The sequence below is a fragment of the Stylophora pistillata genome, chromosome 8 (genome assembly GCF_964205215.1).
Source record: "Stylophora pistillata chromosome 8, jaStyPist1.2, whole genome shotgun sequence".
NCBI lineage: Eukaryota > Metazoa > Cnidaria > Anthozoa > Scleractinia > Pocilloporidae > Stylophora > Stylophora pistillata.
Window position 1 is genome coordinate 23,097,482 of NC_142526.1, and position 23,792 is coordinate 23,121,273.

Consider the following 23,792-nt stretch of genomic DNA (forward strand, 5'->3'; position numbering starts at 1 on the left):
TGTTGACTTAAAAAAGCTTTTGACTTTGTATCTCACGCTATCCTACTGCATAAGTTGAATTCTCAATTCGGAGTCAAGGTTCCCTACTATCATGGCTGACTGCCTATCTAACCGACAGAACTCAATTTTCGGTAGTAAATGACCACCACTCAACTGTGCTAAACGTTACCTGCGGGATTCCCCAAGGGTCAGTTCTGAGCCCCACGTTGTTCGCTTTGTACACCAATGACCTTCCAAGTGCTATCACCTCCGGCTCTATCTTTTTGTACGCGGATGACACCACCGTTTATTGCATTGGAGACACTGTCGATAGCACTGTCACTTCTTTAAATAGAGCTTTATCTGAACTGAACAGCTGGTGCCTGGAGAACTCTTTAACCCCTCACTCGGCTAAGTACGAAGCCATGCTTTTGATGTGAAAGTAGCACATCGGGCCGCTAATTTCTGTGACTATTGGAGAGGGACGAATCGAGTGGGTAAAACATACTCATCTTTTAGGCATTATTTCCGACGACATGCTTTCCTGGGTACACCATCTCACAGATGTAAAAAAAGAACTTTGTTAGCAAACTGAACCTTTTGAAAAGGAGTTCGTTTTTGAGCCGAAACGCCCTATTGGACTTTTACTTTAAGATAACATTGCCATCCGTTTTATATGGAGTGGTCGTTTGAGGCGGCTGTCCAAATGCGGACCTTCTGCGATCTTTGGAAATACTTCACCGAAGGGCAGCTAGAATAATATATAACTTACCTCGCGATATGCTTACTGACGAAGTATACCGACACTCGAATTGGACCACTTTAACCTTTTATTCTAAACTTCAATTAATTAAACTATTCCATAGCGTGTTTAACAACATTATGGAGCGTATTCTATCACAACAACTCTGTAAATTTTTTGAGGATAAATTATCGCCATATCTGTGCGCTTACCGTCGGAATTACAGTTGTCAGACTGCCCTGCTGCCTATTTTGGAGGAATTGAGAATTGCTTGTGACAACAAGTTCATCGCTGCCATTGTGGGTATTGACTTGACAAAGGCTTTTGATTGTCTTCCACACGAACTCCTATTAGCCACGCTTAAGTCTTATGCTTTATCTAACGATAGCTGACTACTGTTAAGAAGCTATCTGACCGAACGATTTCAGAGAGTCAAAATTGGGGATACGTTTTCCGACTGGACAAGGATTAATAAAGGTGTTCCACAAGGGTCTGTACTTGGACCACTACTATTTAACATTTTTATAAACGACCTTGTGTACATCTCACGCAGTTCTGAAATCAACACTTCTGCTGATGATACACAACTTTTTACTCGTGGCCGAGATCCTGTCACAATTCAACATTCAATGCAGGCTGATCTTCAATCTGCCTCTGAGTGGTTTCAGTCTAATGGCATGAGTCTTAATGTCGACAAATGTCTCTCGATGTGGGATGGATCTAATAGTGAAGATCTTCCATTACAACTCGATAGTAGGAACCTGCAGTTATGTTCCTCCATGAAACTCCTGGGTGTAACGATTGACAATGCACTTAATTTTCATGAACATGTAGCGGATTAAGTTCATAAAGTCAGTAATTAACTCCACGTGCTTAAACGACATAAATGTCTAATACCAACTGGTGTTAAGAAACGTCTCTATGAAGCATTTATATTATCACATCTTAATTATTGTTCTATCATCTGGAATCATTGCCGCGAAAAGAATTCTGATAAACTGGAGAAAATTAATGAGAGATGTCTCCGTTTTGTCTTCAATGACTTTCACAACACTTATGATAGATTATTGGATTACATTAATCAGCCCTGTTTACAAGACCGTAGAATACATGATATGTTGACTCTTACTTATCGAGCCCTTAATGGTAACACCCCTGTATTTATAAAGAATCTACTCAATGAAAGAGATATTTCTTACAACCTACGTGGCAAACGTCCTCTTAATGTCCCCAGGGTTAATACTACTAACTATGGCTTACATTCTTTCCGTTATTCAGCCTGCAAACTCTGGAACTCGTTACCAAACTCACTTAGAACCGCTCCTACGACGAAGGCATTTAAACTAGCTGTAAATCGAATTCAATTTAATCGTGATTGTTGTTCTTTCTGTTATCTAGCTTAAAAATGTTAATATCTTATATCTACACATAATTGTTTGGTCCATTTAAATTTTATTTCTTATCTTCGAAGACGTTAGCATAGTTGTTTGCTATCTGTAATTCGAAGTTAAATAAAGGTTTTCACTTCACTTCAGGTGAAGCACCTGCATCTCTTTCATACTTGACGAATAAACCTTGCACTTTGTACAAATTCAGAAGGAGCAATAAGATAATCGTCCCGCGTTTTCACTCGCAGTTTCTTAAAAACTCTATTAGCTATAGAGGCACTATTCTTTCAAACGCTGTCTCGTCTCATTTAATGGGCCAGTTTACTGATTTTTGTCGTAGTGAAGAAGGACTTTTATTTTGAGGAACTTGATTTTAACGCACAGTCAGTTCAGTCGCTGCCCAGGCACCACCGAGATTTTAAATGCTTCTAAATACTCTGTACCTTAATTGCTGTAGTCAGTTTATAAATTCAGATGTAAATACGTGAACTCATTTAATATATTTTTTTTTTAGAAAGTTATTGAATATTTTTTTAATTTTCACCGTGGTAGTTGTGTTTTGTAAGTAATGTTATCTCTATTTTAATACAGTTTCATATTGTAATTATTTTCACACGACCCCACAAGCTTTGATAGTATTGAAAGATAGTATCATTCGATGGATTTTCCCCCATTTTCATTGGCTAGGAGCCCACCATGTGACCTGAAAATAACTGCCTACAAATAATGGTCTGCTCATGCGTACTACAGTCTAACTCGGTTTTTGCTGCAAATAATATTCTGCTCATGCGCAGTAGTAACCACGCTCTTGAGGTCGCTCTTGTGGTCGCTCTTGTGGTCGCTCTTGTGTGAAATGGCAGATCGCGATCGCTTCCCCGAGCTACGGCAACCTCTTCGATTCCTGTAGCTGAGAGTGCACCGCAACCACTTCTCACAGCCTCTCAGGAAGAGCGTATTCTAAATGAGCTAAGTATCAGCAATCGAACACGCAGCAGACAGTTAATAATTTTTACAACTGCACTTTCAACTTTTAAAGTGAACTTTCAGAGATTGTGTTAAAGCTAATTCATCAATGAATACATTTTCCCTTTTTTTTTCGGATTTCAAATCCTTGAAGAATGAGAACTTGTTCCCGGAAGTTTCAGCCATTTGAAGGCATACATTTTGTTAATTTACAGTTGACTGTAAGTACAATTTAAAGTCGACAGAATAAATTATTTAACTGAGAAGGAAACCATTTGATTTCTGGCAGCAGTGCGCGTTGCCGCTTCCTCCAAAATATTGAAAACAAACTCGGTGATCGAATGAGAAAACAATTATTATTATTGTTATTATTATTATTATTATTATTATTATTATTATTATTTGGATATCATCACGCCTTGGTTAGTGTGCATCTGTTTACGAAGCCACGATCTGCTTGTATCAAATGTTTTGTCAGACAAAACTGATTTGCAAACCTAATCGCTTAGATGGCCCTGTAAATGTATGTGCTTGTTTTCCCAGGAAACTCCTTTAGAAAGCAAGATTTCACATTTCCTTTGATATTTGTCAATAGTCGTGATCTTATATTTGTCAATAATTTAAAAAGAAAACCCTTTTTTTTCAAACTCTAACAGAAATAAAAATTTTAACCGCAAAAACAAAAGGAGCCTCAAGAAGGATGTTTAAAAATTTGCTAGTGACTGTCTGTTCCATTGAGTGCCACGAGAAACCCTTAAAGGTTTCAGACGTTGTTCTGCATCTTGGTATTCTGCCTACGAATTTCAAGTTTCAAGTTGGGCCAACAATTTGGTCAACTTGAAACTTTCAGGTGACATTCGCGATCTTTGCGATGGTTCCCATGATCTTCAATGAAAAACAGTCTGACTAAGTTTTCCAAAACGCTGTGCATCTCACGTCTTAAAATATATACGTGGGATCTTATTTCAGTTTTCCCACTTTGCAGAACGCATTATGGTGCGTGTTAGTAGCACAATAAAGGCAGCAGTTAGCAAATGTTATGCTCCGCCGTCGCAATTTTGTGCGGCTATATTGGTTAGCGCGAGGTTCCCGTCAGCCGATGGTACCTGGGAACGAGACAGGTGCAGAAGTGCCACATTACCTCAATGGGTAAAAAACATCGCGGAGTGGTAGCCTTTACAACGGAGAGAACGATGACGACACCATATTATGTAGGATGCTCGGGCAGCTCAAGCTTTTGAGCTAAAAACAATTTTTATCGTTAGATATAAATTAAAAGAAACAAAACAAAACAAGTAATATCTTTAATAATTACATAGAAGAAACCCGGTCGCCTAATATAAGGTTGCGTTACGATAATTGCAATACCAGTCCATCACGGAAATTTCTCGTCATGGCCTCCGTATCAACAGCGTCGATTTTCGAATCTCTCACCTTCGGAAATGTTCTTCTACTGTTACTTCTGCTCCTTTTGATACATTATTTGATGGTGGTGTGTGAGTTTAGGAACATGCCGCCAGGACCGCGCTTGACGACGCTTCCAGTTCTGGGGAACATACTCTCCTTGGATTTGAAGGCAGAGAAATTTACGGATGCTATTAAAGGGTAAGTGACACTTAAACAGTGTAACAAGGCTTTCTCCCAAGTCAGTAATACCTGTCTGCTCTCAAATGACATGACTGATAGTTGAAAAAATAATGATTGCGAATCAAGAGATTATTTTACAATCTTTTGTTGGGAATCAATCGTTCAAGGTTTAATTAATCCGGGGCGATTTAACAAAGACGCCCGTATTATTGGAAGCTACAGTGGCCGCTCTCCCTTTACTTTTTAACCTTGTCTGTTTACTTTTTCCGAAACTAACGCATGGAGAGAAGTTACAACATTTGATTTAGAATTGTATACTCCCAGCTAGACGAATTTCGAATTAATTATTCGAGATCCTGCGTAACAAAATATGTTTATTTTTCGTGCATTGCGTGAAGTCCGTATACTTAAAATGTCATCGCTTAAAATTAATCGCGGAACCAAGGATTATGTTTCTGTCAGATGGGCATTCTCGTTGCCGTTGGTAGATTTTGGGTGGCTAGTTTTCTCTCGTTATATAACACTGAAATGTGATTCAGTGAATCGTGAGCACAATTTTAATTTTTAAAATATTTTCATCACAAGAGATATTGGGAGTACCTTGAACAGATTAGTCAAGGCTGTCTAAACAATTGTTCTCCATTAACACCTTTTACGGGAATTGTGATTTGGCTGCTCTGCTCTCACGCATATTTCTCACTGTTTCTGCCGAGAAATGGTTGTCATGTCAGTATTTTTTCAACAAAATACGCGCTGAAGGTCAGGTTGTCGGAATAATGAGTGTTAATAATTCCCTCTTCAAGTAAACGTTCAGGGTCACGCTTTTTTTTCGTTACGTGACTCAGTTGAGCCTTAAGAATATCCGCTTTAGTGGGGGTGTTACTAAACTTTGGATCAGCGGGCAACAATTGTTGTTATGGCTTTCAGTAAATCCGAGCATTAAGAATGTTCGCTTTAGTAACCTCAAGTCAGTGTCTTGCGTTTGACTCATACTAATCTTACAATGCTAAATCGGTTCATTGCTTACTACCTGAATTATTTCCCCAAAGGGAGCAGAATCACAGCTGTCAATCAGTGTTCGACTTTCAGTGACTTTAGGTATCTGATCGATGAATTCTGGGTGAAATTTAAATATATGTCAAACTTATTCTGAAATAGGTTGTTGTTCATCGTGGTAGCTGGATGATAATATAGATTTGTTCTGCTGTTTCACGACAAAGTGACATAACATAACACTTGACATCACTTAACACTTAGCTTAATGACGCACTACCCACAAATAGCAGAGCTAGTCTCGGCGGGTAGTGTGTGGACGCTAAAACATCTAAAATAAAATTCGGCTGAACAAAAGATTCAATAAATATACAAGAAAGAGGAATTAAATATTAAATCAGTGAAGCACAAATGACAGTATGAGATAAAAATACAGAAACAGAAACACATGACAATAAATAGAAAAATACATAAGTTATACACTACTATTAACTAGATTTAACTTTCGACACATCATTGATTATTCGTTCTACGTCAACATAACTATCCTGAACTTGAAGATTTTGAAATAATATTGTTGTTATCTTTTTCTTGAAAATATGTTTTAGAAGATTCCTTAAGTTTCCTGGGATGTTATTCCAAGTTTACAACCAATCCTTGAGAATGAGTTTTTATGTTGATTTAGTCTAGAACAGTTTATGTAATAGTTACCAGCAGATGAAGATCGGGTATTATGATTGTGTATTTGGTGGGAAAGAGTGAACAAACCAGAAAGATTAGGGGGGGTTAAATTGTTATGGACATCATGTATCAAGAGAGAAGAGAGTTTAACGTAAAACATGTTAATTGGCATAATATTAGCCGATATAAAATAAGGAATGGCGTGTGAATTATAGTTGGCAAAGTCCATTAATCGCAAAACCCTTTTCTGGAGTATCAATATTTTTCCATATGAGACTTAGCTGCTTGGCCCCAAGCGACAAGGCCACATGATAAATAAGGATAAATGAGAGATCTTTATATATTTAGTAATGTCGAATATGGTACAAGATGCCTTAGCCTACAAATTGAACCGATGCCTTTACTTATTTTGATGCAATGTGACTGATATGATGTTTCCAGGTAAGGTTACTGTCAATAAGTACACCTAAATATTTCACTTAGTCTTTACGCTCCAGGCAAATGAAATGTTTTCTATTATTATCATATATTTTTAGATTAACTTTGCAATTAAGTCGTTTCTGGCTGGGATGGAAGATGACAAAATTGGTTTTCTTCACATTTAAAGAGAGTTCATTTGAGGCTAGCCAATCATAAACATTCATTAGTTCCACATTCACCACTGTTTCAAGAAATTTAAGGTTTGTGTCGGCAAATAGCAGATTTTAGTCATTAAATGTAGAACGCGACGTTTCGACTGCTTACTGCGAGTCTTCTTCAGGCGATGGGATCGACTGGTTGCGGCACGGCATTATGTATCAACTTTGTCGGAAATTCGACTACTTCGAATAAACATTGTGCCTTCATCAGAGGGTTGTGATATGCAGTAAAGTCCGAGCTCCCGATCTAAAATTAATTTTCTTAAACTTCTCACAAAGATATACCAATTGACTTTGAGAGCGAGCCCTCTTTTCGGTCTGACATGAACTGACGCCATGATCGAGAGTCAAACATTTTACCAATCCGACCCTACCCTACTCAGTCAACTAGCATTTTTCTCAGGAACACCGCTCTTTGTCCTTGTTCCTTTCTTTGTATTTGTTTCGGAATACCCCAATGGTGAATTAATCCCAATCATTTTCGTTTCTCGTTAAATCAAGCTAAAGTTTCGAAACTACTCTTGTAATATCGTAGATTGGAGGAGAAATACGGCCGGGTTTTCTCCCTAAAACTTGGAAGCTATAAGGTTGTAATGGCGGCATCTCCAGAGGCAGTTTATGAAATGCTTGTTACAAAATCCGCGGATTATGCAGGAAGACAGCAGACCTATGCTTTGTATTCAATAAATCTTGGTAAGTGCTCTTGCATTAATTTTATGCTTCAAGAAAGCCAAATTAATTAATGCGCAAGTGTACCGCAACATTATAAAATTATCTCTCTTTTGCCCCAGTCAAGCCTCTTTCTTAATTAAGGCGATAGGCAATAGACTTGAGTCTTTTCAACAACCACACTAAAACTCGAGATTTAAATTATTCTGGCGTCATTATCAGTTAACAATGTTATTAAAAGTATTGCGACAATATTATGACACCCTTTTTATTGTTTCATTCTTTATTTTGCGTTATTGGGTATTTCCTTTGGAAAAATGGTAGTGTAAAGAAATAATAATTATATTTTTAAATACATATATATGAACTGCGGTTATGAAACGTATATGTGCACGATCCTTCGCAGTAAAGCACTATTACTGCGAAGGATCGTGCACATATACGTAAATTATATTTTTGTTATACTGCTTTGCAGAAGTGCTCAGAGGTACCTTATTTTTTACCGTGAATAATTGAAAAGTTTCTTCTATGTGAACTTCTTAACTCTGGAACCTGGCTGTTTTTCGCACAACTGGGAGCTATCGCTTCCATCTTTAATGTTTTTTTTTTTAAGTTAACCTTTCCCTCTTACAAGCTAGGGGCACAACGCCGCTAGCATTGTATCCATATCTCTTCGTCACTGGAACATTTACCTTCTGGATATTAATTGACTATTTGACCCAGATAAACTGGAGGTAATCTCCTCTTTGCAAAAAATAGTTAACGACCGTATAGCTACCCTTTTGGGTGAAGCAGTTGCAGTTGAATGAAATCTTCTCTTTTTTCTCTTACAGGAGGGAAAGATGTCTTGTTAACTCACTATGGCCCAAGCTGGAAGCTTCATCGCAAACTCTTCACAACAGCCTTACGCCAATACTTGTCAGATATTCCTCTGATTGAAAGCCGAGTACTAACACAGGCAGAGAAACTGACAAAATATATAGAAACGCTAAAAGGAAAGCCTTTTGATCCCTCAGAAAGCTTAAATCGAACCGTTGCTGACGTTATCTGTGGCATCACCTTCGGAGAAGGATACGACACCACCGATCCAAATTTGAGCAGGCTCCTGAAGCTTAACGTTGATTTTGTGTCAGACCACGAAACTGCACAGCTCGTTAAGATATTGGATTTTTTCCCTGTAACACAGTACCTACCTATTAAGGCTTACGATCGATTCATTCAGCCTTTCTACAAAATGTTCGATATCATTCGCATATTCTTGCGAGAGCGAGAGAAAGATTTTGATCCTGAGCAACCCATTCAAGACTTGATCTCGGGTCTCATTCTCGCCAAAAAAGAAGCCGAACGCGAAAATGACTCGGAAAAGTGCGCTTACTTATCGGAGGATTACTTTGTTAACACAGTAGAAAACATGTTCTTCGCTGGCTACGAAACTACAAGTACCATTATGAAGTGGGCAATAGCCATGTTGGTAAATTACCCAAAATATCAAGAGGATATTCAACGACAGTTAGATGAGGTAGTTGGTGACCAGACACCGTCATTGAATGATCGACCCAATCTGCCCCTAATCCACGCCACCATCATAGAAACGCTTCGTCTTGGAAACGTGGCTCCGCTTGCAGCGCCCCATTCTACCTTGAATGATACAACTCTCTGCGGCTTCCGCGTCCCTAAAGGTACGATAGTGCTTCCTAATATTGAGTCGGTTCACCTGGATCCCAAATGCTGGGAAAACCCGACTGAGTTCAACCCTTACCGTCACCTTGACGATGAAGGAAAGCTGATCACAAATCAAGGTAACTACTTCCCATTCGGAGCGGGACGACGGTTCTGTGCTGGCGAACCCATGGCTAAAGTCCAGTTGTTCCTGTTCATTTCGTGGCTGTTTCAGAAATTCACCTTCGTTGCTGAAGAAGATGGGTGTCCGCCCAAGCTGAAAGGCTTGTATGGCTTTGTACAATTTCCAGCTCCTTACAAGATACGCGCTATCAAACGAAAATGACATGCATTTTGACGTAGTGTTGGCCCTCGAAGAAAAGGCTCGGAGGACATTTTTTAAGTGGTTCTCTTTTTTACAACACACCTCGTATACCATTCTTTGCACTCGGAATCGGATATTTTTTACATTTGTAATGGTGAGTCCTAAGCAAATGTATCAGTGTAGAAGCACCTTGTTTGATCCCGTTATTAATATTATTAGCTCGCATTTAGTTTAATTCTTTGAACTTCCTGTAGTCGTTTTCCAATTTTCGAAGGTGTATTTTATTTGTGCTTTATTTCCACCTCTATCGTTCGCGTTGCGGAGAGCTCTACAACAATCTCAAAGGTTTTTTGTTACCCAATTATCATAATGGCTCTCCTATTAATGATTTTATGAAAAACAGTACGATCAAGCTGATTTTAACATTTTCCGAGTATCTTAGGAACATAAATCTACCACAAGTTTGCTGACAAAGATTTACCCACTGAAAAGGTGCAAAATAAGCGTTCATTCGCAAGCTGGTCGAAGAGGCCGAAAGTCAACCAGGACTCTTCCGTTTGTATCAGAAATCTCACACGTTCTCCGCGTTAACCAACTCGTGCGTAAATTCCTTACGGACAGACTTTTTCATGAAGTATTCTATATTTGTATTTTATTGTCTCGTAGCAAGTCCAGAGCTCGATGGACGTGTTTTGTCCTACTTTAGTGTTATCTACATGAAGATGCTTTAATTAAAACTATAATCAATAGCTTCCTAATAACCGTTTTTTCCAAATCGGGTCAAAGTTTATATCCCAAGCGGCAGCTAGCGCGACATGTTTGTTTTGTGTACAAACAAGGTTTAATCGTCATGTCTTTTCGTTCAAGACCATTAGGAGAGAATCTGGCGAATAGCTAAATGGTGTCAAAGCACTGGATAGAGTTAGTAACAAGTTCGGTAAATAAACTACGTGGCAGAGTGTATCAGGAGTAGATTCCTTTCCGGTCTGCTTAACCTTGGTTGGCAAACAAGTTAGTTATGCCTAAGCCACTTCTCCTCTGCGACTCTATGTTATTGTAAAAAGAAATATCGCTGTTTTATTGACTTCATGTTAGATCATGGTATTTTTGGAAGTTTCCAGCAACAGTGGATAGTGCATCTTCAGAATAACCCTTTCTTTTCAAAGAAAAAAAGATTGAAATTATTGGTTGCGTGACATGATGATGCCGTGTAACCCGCAACAGTAACAATTCTCGTAAAATAAAACAACTTTAAACGAGAGGATTGCAGGATCATCTTGCTTTACTTCACATTTTCTCTTACTCTTTAATTTTGTTGTTGGCGTTTTTCAACGGTAAAAATGACCAATCACCAAAACTTTTCTTGTGGTTAAAGACAGCGAAAGAGAAAGGTTATGAAATTAAGGATCACTTGTATGCCTCAATGTGTTACATAATAAGGGTGTCGTGACATTAATGAGCACGTGAATTGTATTCACTTTCGTGAGCTGCAAGATATATTAGATGGCTTTACATCTCCAACTCTAAGGAGTTTGCTATTCCTACCTATGCTATTCGTACGTGAGGAAAAACGTGTCGAAGTAATGCCTATAAATTTTAAAGCGTAAGTACACCTGGGGCATGCCACGACAGTGTCTCTCTGCGTGCACAATTTTCTCCTTGAAAGACAGACCTGCATGACTAACTGCTTTTTTTTCCTGACGGATGTACGTGCAGGCAATCATGGATCACTGACGTACTTCCCTGATTACGTAATGTGTGATAATCAAGCATAAAAGGAAAGATTCACCTTATTTTTGTGAAGATGAAAGTTACATGGAAAGGCGAACAGACCGTTTACAAAGTGAGACGTAGATCTTTCAATTCATATTGGCACAGCTGTAGTGCCCCCATAAACTGACCTCACCACACAATCCAGTGAAAGCTTCTACACGAACCAAGGTTGACGATATGTTTGCACCTATTGACGTCATGACTCAGTAAGTGCAAGGTCACACTACGTGAGAAAATGTTTGGTTGGTGGTTTAATTACGTAACAGGTAGTGTATAAAACAGATCATCTTTTTCCACAGAGAGTTTAGGACAATAAGTCATGGCGTCGTGGGTGGCCTCCATTTGCGCTTCTCTCAGTCTCGAAAATATTAATTTTTGTGTTCCTCTTCCTACTCTTGTTGCATTACCTGATTGTTCTGTACGATTTTAGTGACATGCCTCCAGGCCCGCGGCTAGCCACGCTCCCTGTTGTGGGAAATGTTCTTTCCCTTGACTTAAACGCGGAAAAACTCACTCAAGCTTTCCAAAAGTTAGTGAAAAGTTTGGCGCAAGGTGGATTGCTAAGTAACATCTATGAGACAACGTTCCCGCTATAGCGTGTCATTAAATCAATTTTAAACATGAGAGAAATCCCGACATTTCATTAATCGAAAACTGACTCAGTTACTCGTACGTGTAAGACTTACAATCAGCGTCAAAATTAGTTGAGACATCAGGATTGAAGAGTTCTATTTATGTGAAGAATACCAGTCCTGTTTGTACCACACTCTAAATCATTAACAGACCCCCCCGTACCCCATTCAATGTTGGTTAAAAGTTCATGGAATCACGATACAACGATGATTTTGGGGGGAAAGGGCGAAATGGTCAACTTAACTAGGGAAAAAGATATAAAATTGAAGTAATAGGCGGGGTTGAAAAGCGGATTACTGTGTAATAATTTTAAGCTGCAACTATCTGTGCGAAAATTTCGTGAATTCCACAATACCACTACTACTACTACCACTACTACCACTACTACCACTACTACCACTACTACTACTACTGGTGGCCCTTCATGCGTTAACTGACGTGTTTTAAACGAATTCAATTTTAAATGCTTTCCTCCGATCACTTCGTGTATTCCAACAACTTTGGTTTGCGGTTTTCGTAATAAGTGACACAATGTCTACTACAAAAAATTATTTAAATTATTAAAATTTCACTCCAAAAATTATTTACCCAAAAAATTATTGCTAATTAACTTTGCGAAATTAAAAGTTTGGTGAGAGTGAGCCACTTCGAAGCATTTTTTTAGCTGCTCTTGTAAAACGATCATATCAGAAACGGAATCATTGACTGATACTTAGCGAAGAAAAGTTTACTGTAAAAAAAAAAGTCTCAGAGAACTTCGCCGAGGTGGTGAGAATGCCAGGAACTACAACCTGTAGCAGCTAAAATGACGTCCAAGTCCATTTCTATTAGAATTTCCGACATTGTGTTTCAAAGAAAACATTTTCAAATTGTATTTTGTTTGTATTGTAGTCTGAAGAAAAACACGGTCGTGTTTTCTCCTTAAAACTTGGAAGCTTCAAGCTGGTAAGGGCGTCGTCTGCCGAGGGCGTCTATGAAATGCTTGTCAAGAAATCTGCTGATTTTGTAGGAAGACGGCAAACTTACTCTATTTATGAAGTAACTCTAGGTAAGCTCCTCATGATCAGTATAACATTTTCCCAAGAAAATGGCTTTTTACATCTAAATGTAGCTTGACAAGTAAATGATAACAAAAACCGACATGCTCCTTGTAGTTAACTGCAAGTGCAGTAATTATCGGGAAAGTGAGTCTAAAATAAAATTTCATTTCGACGGGATTGGAACTCTTACCTCTATGATACTAGGAAGGCACTCATGCCAACTTAGCTACAAAGCTACATTTCGTTATTTGTTTTTTAAATATAGCTTGTCATTCCAGTCATCAGCTGCTTTTAAGACTTTGGTAAAAAAAAACAACAACAACAACAACAACCAAGACCAACATTGAAGCCGATTTTGAGGTGTACAGAATATAAGCCACGAAAAATGGGTGGTAACGGCATAGAGCTGTTATTTCTTTAGAGTCTCAGATCAATTAATTTTTTACATTTACAACACCTGAAAAATTGAATTATAGGCGGCATTAAAGAATATAATGTTTGGTAACTGTGCCCCAGCTTGGAAGATTCATCGCAAACTCTTCACGACAGCTCTGCGCCATTACCTTCCCGACATTTCACTAATAGAGAGCCGGGTCTTAAAACCTGCTGAGAAGATGATGAAGTTTATGGAAGGGCACGACGGGCAGCCTTTAAACCTCAAGGGCTGCTTTTAGCATACAGTTGCTGAAGTCGTCTGTGGCATAACGTTCGGTGAAGGGTACGATACCACCAACCCACGATTGAACAGGCTCTTAAAACTGAACGTAAATTTCATAGAGGACCATGCAAATGCTCAATGGGTGCGAATCTTAGATTTCTTCCCTCTGGCTTGATACCTTCCCACCAAAGCACATGACCGTTTTATTCAGCTTTTTCTCGGAATGTATGAAATCATTCGCTTTTTTCTCAAGGAGCGGAAAGATAATTTCGATCCTAAGCAACCAGTAAAATATTTAATCTCGGGTCTCCTACACGCCAAACATGAAGCTGAACGCGAAAGCAAAGAAGACAACTCAGCTTTTTTCACCGATGATTACTTCGTCAACACCATCGGGGATATGTTTGGGGCTGGTTACGAAACCACAAGTACCACAGTGAGATGGGCAATAGCATTTTTGGTCAACTATCCAAAATACCAAAATGACATTCAACACTAGCTAGATGAAGTTGTCGGTGAACGGAGTCCCTCTCTTAACGACCGCCAGAACCTGCCCTTAATCAATGCTTTCATCATTGAGACACTGAGAGTTAGAAATATTGTTCCTCTTGCCTTGCCTCATCTCACTGTGACTGATACGACACTGTGTGGCTACCGTGTGCCTAAAGATACCATTGTGTTTGCAGACACAGAATCCGTTCACATGGATCCCAAACTGCTGGGAAAACCCCTCCGAGTTCAACCCCCACCGTCATATTGACGATGCAGGTCAGCTGATCACGAACCAAGGTAATTTCTACCCTTTTGGAGCAGGAAGAAGGTTCTGCTGGCGAACCACTGGCAAAAGCTGAGCTCTTGTTGTTTCTGTCTTTGTTGCTGCAGAAGTTTAGTTTTTTTCCTGAAGAAGATGGCCGTCTTCCCAAGTTAGAGGGACTTTACTTCTTTACACAGTTTCCTGTTCCTTACAAGATAAGGGCTTTGAAACGAAAGTGAACTGCAGAGTTTTCCACAATAGCGATATTTTCACAATAGCAAAGCGAAGCTGCTTTAAGCTTGCGTCATCAACCGGTGCGTCAGCACATTTTATAGTCCTTACTCTTGACATCACAAGACAAAAACGCTGCTCTGTAGAAGAGAGCATAATCCTCCTGCTATTTAAAGTGTGACTTCTGCGTTACAAATGGATTTAACTAATTATTCATTAATGGAGCTAGTAAGGCACGCTAAACAGGTCAATTTTCGATCCCGTTCTCCTTGAATATGGAATTACCGAAAAAGGTTGTGATCTTGGACGTTTATATAAATCGATTTTCTTGCGCATATCAATCGGATATAACTTTATACGCATTGAGGCGAAACAAAATAATTCCGTAGACCAAGGTAATTATGGTTTTGTCAACTCAGTCAATGATGTAAATTGAGCACCTTTGAGAGTTTCAAAGCAGACGTTTCGCGCGTTAACCCCTCTGACGAAGGTCTAACGCTCGAAACGTCAGCCTTGAAATTCTTTGCGGTCGTCAAGTTACATTATCAATACAGTTGATGAAACCATAGTTACCTTGTTTTACTTCCCCACCAACGCCACACCACAGTTTCTTTAGAAACTTCCCCCCTTTATTTCGCAGACCAGTCTGCCTGTTGTCTTTCTGTTATCTTTATGCGCATTTGATCATACGTAAATGGAATTTGCGCACTACAAATATTAAACTATTATTATTATTATTATTATTATTATGGGTTGGGTGGAAGATAGCGCATTTTGTCTCACATCCATATTAGTCGAAGGAAATAGTTCCGATGATTTTGAAATTTTAGTTCGTAGCTATATAGCTAGCCCTCTTGTATCGCAATGAAAATCGTCACCGGTTTTGGGTTATTCTGCCAATGGCGAAGGAGTGATAGATATAACAAGGTAATTATGATTTTATCAACGCAGTTGATAATGTAAATGAGCACTGTCAAAGAGTAAAGAGTTTCAAAGCTGACGTTTCGAGCATTAACCCTTCTTCAGAGTGGATTGACGATGAGCTAACGCTCGAAAAGTCAGCTTTGAAACTCTTTACGGTGGCCATTTACATTATCAACTCAGTTGATAATACCATAATCACCCTGTTATAACCCCCCCCCCCCCCTCACCGACGAAGCACCATAGTTTCTGAAGAAACTTACCCCTTTTATTCATTATCGTTGTATTGCGGCGAGGATAAAATCAAAGAGTGAATTTTCCTAGTTCCAGTATTACAAACACATGAGTTTTTTGATAGTAATTTCATAAGCTTTCCAAATCGAAAAATCGAGGATGGATAACCAAGGAACATAAAATTCAGACTTTTAAGGACTTTCCTTACCATGGGGATGTGATTGGCTATGGAGAGAAAACTTCAGTTATAACATAGCTAGCAGAGCCGCGTAATCAAATTCATTATACGTAAGCGTGCTCAAAATCCAGATAGTGCACGCTGGTAAAGTAAAGGTAAAGTCTGTTTACGAGCCTAGTGGCCCATTAGGCCGGTGCTTAACTCCGGTTTCTGTAGCATGAAGCGACTAGTAGTATTTCTGCTCCCCCCTGGATGGGATGCTAGTCCATCGCAGGGTTACCCCCAGCATTAAATTGCCGGTACCCATTTATAGACCAGGGTGAAGAGAGGCACTGTAAGAGTAAAGTGTCTTACCTAAGAACACAACACAATGTCCCGGTCGGGACACGAACCCGGACCACTCGATCCGGAGTCGAGCAGTGCACGCTGGTAGCGTGAGCAAATCGCTTCGCCAGATTTTTTTTTTTTTTTTTTCGCGCGAGCGGCCATTGTTAGCGCGGGAAAAAATAATATATTTCGCGACAATAATGGATACAAATAGAGACTCAGCCCACCAGTCCCAAAACGAAGACAATTTTCCGACCTTTTCCCTTGGGTTAGAGTTCTTAAATGAGGCAGAAAAAGAGAAAATCAACGGAAAAGGAGACTCGGCATCAGCGCCATCACGATTCGCTCCACTGTCCGAGGGTGAAATGCAACAAATTTTGACAGAAAGACACTCTGGTAAAAGCAAACAAATGACAAAAAAATAAAGAATTTTGTATTTAAACTGCAGTAAAATAAAACTCGAGCTTTCAACAGAAAATTTGAAATAAAACCAATTTCTATTTTGCTTGATATTTCGCTTACCGGGAACAATCACTTCTGATATTGTTGTCCATTTTTCGCGACGGAATTGATGCACAATTCCACCGGCTATGTTATAAAACAATGGGTTCATGCCTTTAGCTGTATGCTATTGAGTTATGGAGCACGTGGGAAGTTTGGAGACCACTCAAGAAGCTAGAGTTGCCCTCGGCTATTGCCTCGGGCAACTCTTACGCTTCTTTCGTGCTCTCCAAACTTCCCACGTGCTCCATAACTCGATAGTGCACGCTAAAGTATGAACCAATTGTTAATTGGTCATATCAACTAAGCTGAAATTGTAAATTAGCCACCGTAAAGAGTTAAAAAGCTGACGTTTCGAGCGTTAGCCCTTCGCTCTTACGAAAATATGCACGGATACTTGTCCGCACGACATTATCTGTTCCAAGACGCAAACAGTTTTCCGCTAAGCTTTAGGAAAATCGTGAGATTTGTAGACTTCATTCTTAACGAGTCCTTCAATTCGAGTCGATTCGATGACATTTTCAACCCCTCTTCGCAGTCACTTGCAGAATATTTTCCAAGTGTATTGCAAATCGACTTCCGGTATGACGGGGCGACTTCTGACTTCGATAAGTCGTTTGATTCGACAACATTTTCAACCTCTCTTCGTAGCCATTTGTGGAGTATTTTCTAAGTGTCTCGCAAATAGACTTCCGCTATGACGGGTCGACTTCAACTGAAACGAGTCTTTCGCCTCGAGTCGAATCGATTCGATTTCACAACAATTTCAACCCCTCTTCGCAGCCACTTGCAGAATATTTTCAAAGTGTCTTGCAAATCAACTTCCGGTTTAACGGGTCGACTTCAACTGAGATGAGTCGTTCGATTCGTGTCGAAGCGAGTCGATTCGACAACATCTTCAATCCCCCTTTCACCCCTTCTTAGCCACTTGCGAAATATTTCAGTTCCTAAATGTCTTGCAAATCAACTTCAGATATGCGTTTCGATCTCATGAAAGATGGGTTATTTAGATTTCCGGAATCAGGAGACTACTTAACCGCAAATCGACTTCCGGTAAGACGATTCGCAAACTGTCTTAGACGAATCGACTCAGTTTGACTGTATTGGACAACTCTCTCTTCAAGCAACATTTGTTTCATGACATGCATTTTTTTTTTAAACTTCACAATGGTTGTCGTTTGTTTAAAGAATCTTTCTTGCTTTCTCTAACCCTCTGAAGCTCTCTCTCACTTTGTTTTGCGTTTACAGTCTTTATTACCTCACAAATACGCTAAAACACATCTACGCTTGAAAGAATGACTCAGATTGTGTAGAAAGAGCTCTTCATCTGCCTCATTCTTCTGTTTATAAGTAAGTCTTTGTCTATCGTCCACCAAGTCACACTAACTAACGAATCACGTAAAGCAGAGCTTGTATTTCAAGTATTCTCCTAAAAAATGTTAAATCTTTAGAAAGTTTCACCCTAAATCTTCATACAGTCCCAGCTAAGATCCGACAAAACAAAGCGAGATCAGCAATAAAATATTTGTAAGTAACTTACCGAAAAAATAATAAAATTGCAATGAAGTTTCAGTTTAGATCAAAGCTGTGTAGGATATTAGATTTTGCGATACAAGGCTACAATAATGTATATAAAAAACTGCTCTGTTACAAAAATCGCGGGTAAAAGAAATGGCTTATTCATAGCAACGATGGTTGAGACCGTCTACTCATTTCCTTTTGACAGCGCGGATCTTATAAGGAGACGGAAACTGAGTGCCGCTAAATTCTCTCTTCAAGCTTGGAGGATGACCCTCTTCTTCAGGGACAAAATTAAACTTCTGGAACATCCACGACAGAAACAGGAACAGCTCAACTTTGGCCAGTGGTTCGCCTGCACAGACCCGTCGTCCAGCCCCAAAAGGGTAGAAATTGCCCTGGTTGGTGATTAGCTTGCCATTCTCGTCGATATGACGGTAAGGATTAAACTCTGTGGGGTTTTCCCAACACTTGGGATTCAGATGGACAGATTCTGTATCAGCGAAGACGATCGTATCTTTTGGAACACGGTAGCCACACATTGTAGTGTCGGTAAGTGTGAAGTGAGGCACGGCAAGAGGCACTACGTTTCCAAGCCGTAGCGTTTCTATGATGATTGCATGAATCAGGGGCAGATTAGGACGATCTTCGAGAGAGGGATTCCGTTCACCAACTACCTCATCCAACTGGTGTTGAATATCCTCCTGGTACTTTGGGTTGTTTACCAAGAAGGCTATTACCCATTTCATCGTGGTGCTTGTAGTTTCGTAGCCAGCAGCAAACATGTCTTCGATAGTGTTGACTAAGTAGTCATCGGAAAGAAAAGCGTCCTTCACTTCATCACTCTCCAACTCAGCACGGTGTTTGGCGAGCAGTAGTCCAGTGATTAAATCTTTAACGGGTTCTTCTGCTTCAAAATTTTCTTTCTTCTGTCTCAGGAATACGCGGATAATATCGAATATTTCATACATGGGCTTAAGAAGTTTATCATAAGCCTTGACTGGTAAGTATCTTGCAAATGGGAAGAAATCCAACATGAGAATAGTCTGATTACTCTCAGTATCCGCTACAATGTCCACGTTAAGTTTAAGTAACTTGTTCAACCTTGGGTCTGTTGTGTCGTAGCCTTCCCCAAACGTTATACCACAAATGACGTTAGCAACAGCGTGCTGAAAACAGTCTGCAGGATCGAAAGGTTTTCCACTCTGATCTTCCATGAACTTCACAAGCTTCTCTGCCTGTGTTGAGACACGGCTTTCAATCAGTGGTACGTCGGAAAGATACTGGCGTAGGGCGGTAATGAAGAGTTTCCGATGAAACTTCCAAGCTGGGCCATAATTACCAAGCGCAATATCTTTGCCGCCTGTGTAAGTTAAAATTAGATGTTATCTTGAGATCGAAAAGATTTTCTAATCCGATTGACCTTCGAGCAACTTTTTGTCTGATCGATGGGACACGATCCAGCCTTAATCTGCTATAATGTTACAAATTCAAAGGCATTTAAAGTGGTTCTAAGAGATTTACAAAATGAAGCTTTCTTACCAAGCGTGAATTTTTCCAGAAAATATGTTTGTTGTCTTCCCGCATAATCCCCTGATTTCTTAACAAGCATCTCCTGAACGGCTTCGGAGGATGAGGCCATCACGAACTTATGGCTTCCGAGTTTTATGGAGAAAACGTTACCGTACTTGTCTCTGAGACTGCAAGAGAGGACAGAAACTACGCGTTTAGGGATTGTGTGGTGAGGTGCAGAAAATCGATCAATGGGATGAATGAAACAGTTATACCTGTTGAAAGAATGATCTAAGGCGTGAGAGGAAGGCATGGTCATCCTTTCAAACGGTATATTTGTTTGCTTTCATTCATCCCAAAGATAAGCGTTGATTGACAGACGATCGTAGAAAGCACGTTGTTTTGATAACGAACGAGAAAAAGATTGTCGTTTTTTCGTATTCCACGGCTGTTTCCCAGTCTCGTTAGGCAACGCTGAAGCTCGTCCTTGGAGGTCACGCTCTCTTTATTCTTTCCACAACGTGACCTCTGTGGGCATAAATCAGGAGCAAACAACTGCCGCGAAGAGAGACCTGTGGTTTGCTTCCATGCATTTTTCGCCTGTGTACATTAAATAATTGGCGTGCTTCCTTTAGAACCGAAGCTCGAAAGAGAAGTAGATCGTGAAGTACTTATCACAATTCTTTTCCTAATCCTTTTGATTTCGGTGGATCACACATTCTTTCCCAGAAGGGTTACTAATCGTCTTTACATCAAAATCGGCGTTTTAAAAAAGGGTATTTGTAACTCTAAGTTTTTGTTCAAAGATAAAGAAAGAAAGCAAAAGCCCCAAGATCTAGAACTACTAAAGCACCTTAGAAGAACCTTAAAACATACTTATTCAAAGACGCATTTTTTATAATTTAATTGCTATGTTAATTGGTCTATAACTTTGTAAAGCTACGGAGAACTAGTCGAGCTTAGCGCTATATAAATGCTTTACTATTATTATTATAAAGCGAAGTGACCCCTTGGTGTGAGAAGCAACTTATCTAAAATGCAAATTCAAACTGAAGATTAAATTTCGTGTTGACGAAAGCAGAGTGGACCATTTACCGTCGTACAACCATTAAATTGCTGCAAAAGATATCAGTGATACTTGTGAAGAATCCTTGTAGTTTTTAGCCAGATTTCTTAAAAGGATGCTGATTTCTGTTTCAATCCAAACAATCAGTACAAGCCATGTCGTTATGGTCTTATTTGTTTTGTAACAATTGTCCATGCCGTCATGAGTTAAGATTTCAGACCCGTTCTAGAAAGTGGTACCTCCACTAGGATAATTTTAAAATAGCGCTTCTGAAGAAAATTTTGAAGCAGATCCTATGCGATCCTTTTATATTTTTCATCGAAAAAGTCCTAAGACCGCTTGAGCCATGCGATTCAATGTTTATTTACCTTTTGAAAGCGTCCGAGAGTAAATCTGCTTTGAAGTCGAGGGAGAATATGTTCCCCAAAACTGGGATAGTCGTCAATCGCGGACCCGGAGGCATGCTCCTGAACTCGTACAACACCATGAGATAATGGAGAATGAGCAGGAAAAAGAAAAGTAGAAAAACATTCCCTATGGTGAAGAAGTCATATATCGTGGAAGTCACCGACGCCATTGTAGCAATTATGAGTGTTGCTCTTGTCACGCATAATCGAAGGAATTGAAGAAATTCTGCGTGACTGGAGCTGATAGTGGGGGTGGGGGCGAGTGATGTGAGGATGTTTTTGGGGTCCGTTAGGCGGGGTGAGGTGAGGTTATTAAGTTACAACAACAGTGATTTGTAAACTGTAGTGTAGTGCCAGGGGAGGAACGTGTAAAAATCGAAATATTTTACGTCTCTCGCCTCTGGTTTAAATATCACTCAACGACAGACCCTGAAGGAAAGTGAGCACGTGCGAAATCCATTTTTTGAAGTAATCCTTCGACAATAGAAGAATTGGAGGTCGACACTGATGCTCATGACTCTCTTAAAGGTGTTGAAGAATCTAGTATATAGAGCCACCAGTTTACTTCGAGCGAGTGGTGTGAAGAGATTTGATTATATTAGTTTAAACTTTTATTTGTTATTTTTTTACATTCCACCGCAACTGAGCGTTGTTGTAGGATAAACTCCATTCCCGAATACGCTCCAGTATAATGAGTCATAATGAAAACGCCTCTAATTTAAAATGGCATTGAAAATAGTGGACTTAGCGCTGACGTAGTTGACTAAGAGACTTAACTATGTATGTGCTTCCAATTTGTGTTGTTTCCACCGGTAAAGTATATCAATTTATCGTTAAATTGACAGTTCATATTTTGAGGGTATATCTACGCAAACATGGGAGTTCGACAGCTTATTTAACTTTCCCTTACTTTGGAAAATCTTGTACAGACCATTTATTAAATATCCAATCCATTTCATGTATTCAATTTAATTATAAAACAAAACTATCTGCTGTATCCATCCGTCTTACAACATTGAAATTATTGATTATCTCGGGTTATTGAAAGGTCTGAGCAACGAATAATACAAAAAGACAAAAAAAAAAAAAAAAGCCTGGCGAGGACTAGCGATGTAATAGCCGAAACATCGAGATCCTCAGTTGATAGCTTCACTCTACATGCGAAAATGACTTTACCTCAGAATGACACTACTAAATAATCATTTCGAACGATAAGTACGATGAGCAGTATTTTACTATTAACAAAACACAGGTATGCAGGGGCTTCAAAGCTGACGAGCCAATAAATCCTTCGTAACGAATCCAAAGATCCACAGACAGGACCGACAAAACTAAACTGCGCAGGAAAAAGAAAGTCGGTAATCACACCTATATCAACTGATTCGTTTATCGATAAACAATTTTAGTTTATACGAAGTCGACAGCAGCATATGCAGAGGTCAATCAATTTCTTATGACATGTGAGTCATTTTGTGATAAATATTCATGTATTTTTTTTCTCAAGAGAATCGTGATATTCCCCGGGTGTTCGAAATGATTGGACTCCACTTTGCTAGCAGGCGCGAAGCTACCTTTAAGCTTAGGCGTACAAACTTTTCTCGGAAGGTACTTGACTTCCCCTACCTTCCCCGACCGGCTTTCTACGCGCCTGGCTAGTCAAACATATCGAGAGCTTAAAAAACCCTTCTGATTATAATCTATTTTTAGTGCGCATACTAACGTTTTTTAAACGTTTTTTAAACTCTTCCTTTGCGTTCCTTGCCATGTCGTTTTGTTTTTAGCTACCTCTTTATCGCACGTATATTGTAAGGAGCCGGAGACTGTTGTGTGTTAAATATTCCCTTCAAGCTGGGGGGATGGCCACTTTCACTGGCGACAAAAGTAAACTTTTGAAGCATCCACGATAACAACAAAAATAATTCAACCTTAGCGAGTGACTCTCCTGCACAAACGCGACGTCCGGCTCCAAAAGGGGTAGAAATTTTCCTGGTTGGCGATAGCTTTACCATGCTCATCAATATGACGGTAAGGGTTGAACACGGTAGGACTTTCCCAGCAGGCAGGATCGAGATGGACGGATTCCGTGTCAGGTATCACGATTGTGTCTTTGGGAATGAAATACCCACAGAGCGTCGTATCAGTGATGGTGAGGTGAGGCACAGCTAGGGGAGCTGTATTCCCAACTCGTAACGTTTCGACGATGGCTGCTTGAACTAGGGGCAAATTTGGGCGATCGTTAAGAGAGGGACTTCTTTCGCCAAGTACTTCATCTAGCTGCTTTTGAGTATCCTCTTGGTATTCCCGGTAATTGACCAAGAAAGCAATCGCCCATTTCAGTGTCGTGCTTGTGGTTTCATGACCGGCGCCAAACATGTCTTCTATACTGCAGACAAAGTGATCATCAGATAAAAGAGC

General features: G+C 39.7%; 2 protein-coding genes and 2 pseudogenes across 3 annotated transcripts in view; 2 read left to right on the forward strand and 2 right to left on the reverse strand.

Annotated features, from left to right (window-relative positions):
- Positions 1-4,396: 4,396 nt before the first annotated feature.
- LOC111343588 (steroid 17-alpha-hydroxylase/17,20 lyase) lies at positions 4,397-10,883 on the forward strand. The gene is made up of 3 exons (XM_022950773.2): positions 4,397-4,677; positions 7,507-7,664; positions 8,474-10,883. The coding sequence occupies exons 1-3, from the start codon at positions 4,466-4,468 to the stop codon at positions 9,643-9,645; spliced, it is 1,542 nt and encodes a 513-aa protein (XP_022806508.2). The 5' UTR covers positions 4,397-4,465; the 3' UTR covers positions 9,646-10,883.
- Positions 10,884-11,618: 735 nt separating this feature from the next.
- On the forward strand, positions 11,619-14,894 carry LOC148725546 (steroid 17-alpha-hydroxylase/17,20 lyase-like; annotated as a pseudogene).
- Positions 14,895-16,784: 1,890 nt separating this feature from the next.
- On the reverse strand, positions 16,785-21,563 carry LOC148725547 (steroid 17-alpha-hydroxylase/17,20 lyase-like). The gene is made up of 3 exons (XM_088730928.1): positions 21,339-21,563; positions 19,935-20,092; positions 16,785-19,755 (listed from the first exon to the last, which is right to left on the reverse strand). The coding sequence occupies exons 1-3, from the start codon at positions 21,545-21,547 to the stop codon at positions 18,584-18,586; spliced, it is 1,539 nt and encodes a 512-aa protein (XP_088587054.1). The 5' UTR covers positions 21,548-21,563; the 3' UTR covers positions 16,785-18,583.
- A 724-nt stretch (positions 21,564-22,287) lies between these two features.
- The window catches only part of LOC148725548 (steroid 17-alpha-hydroxylase/17,20 lyase-like), a 7,053-nt pseudogene continuing 5,548 nt past the window's right edge, over positions 22,288-23,792 (reverse strand). Inside the window, exon 3 of the transcript XR_015990870.1 lies at positions 22,288-23,792. This exon is cut by the window's right edge and continues 536 nt beyond it. The product of XR_015990870.1 is annotated as a steroid 17-alpha-hydroxylase/17,20 lyase-like (transcript).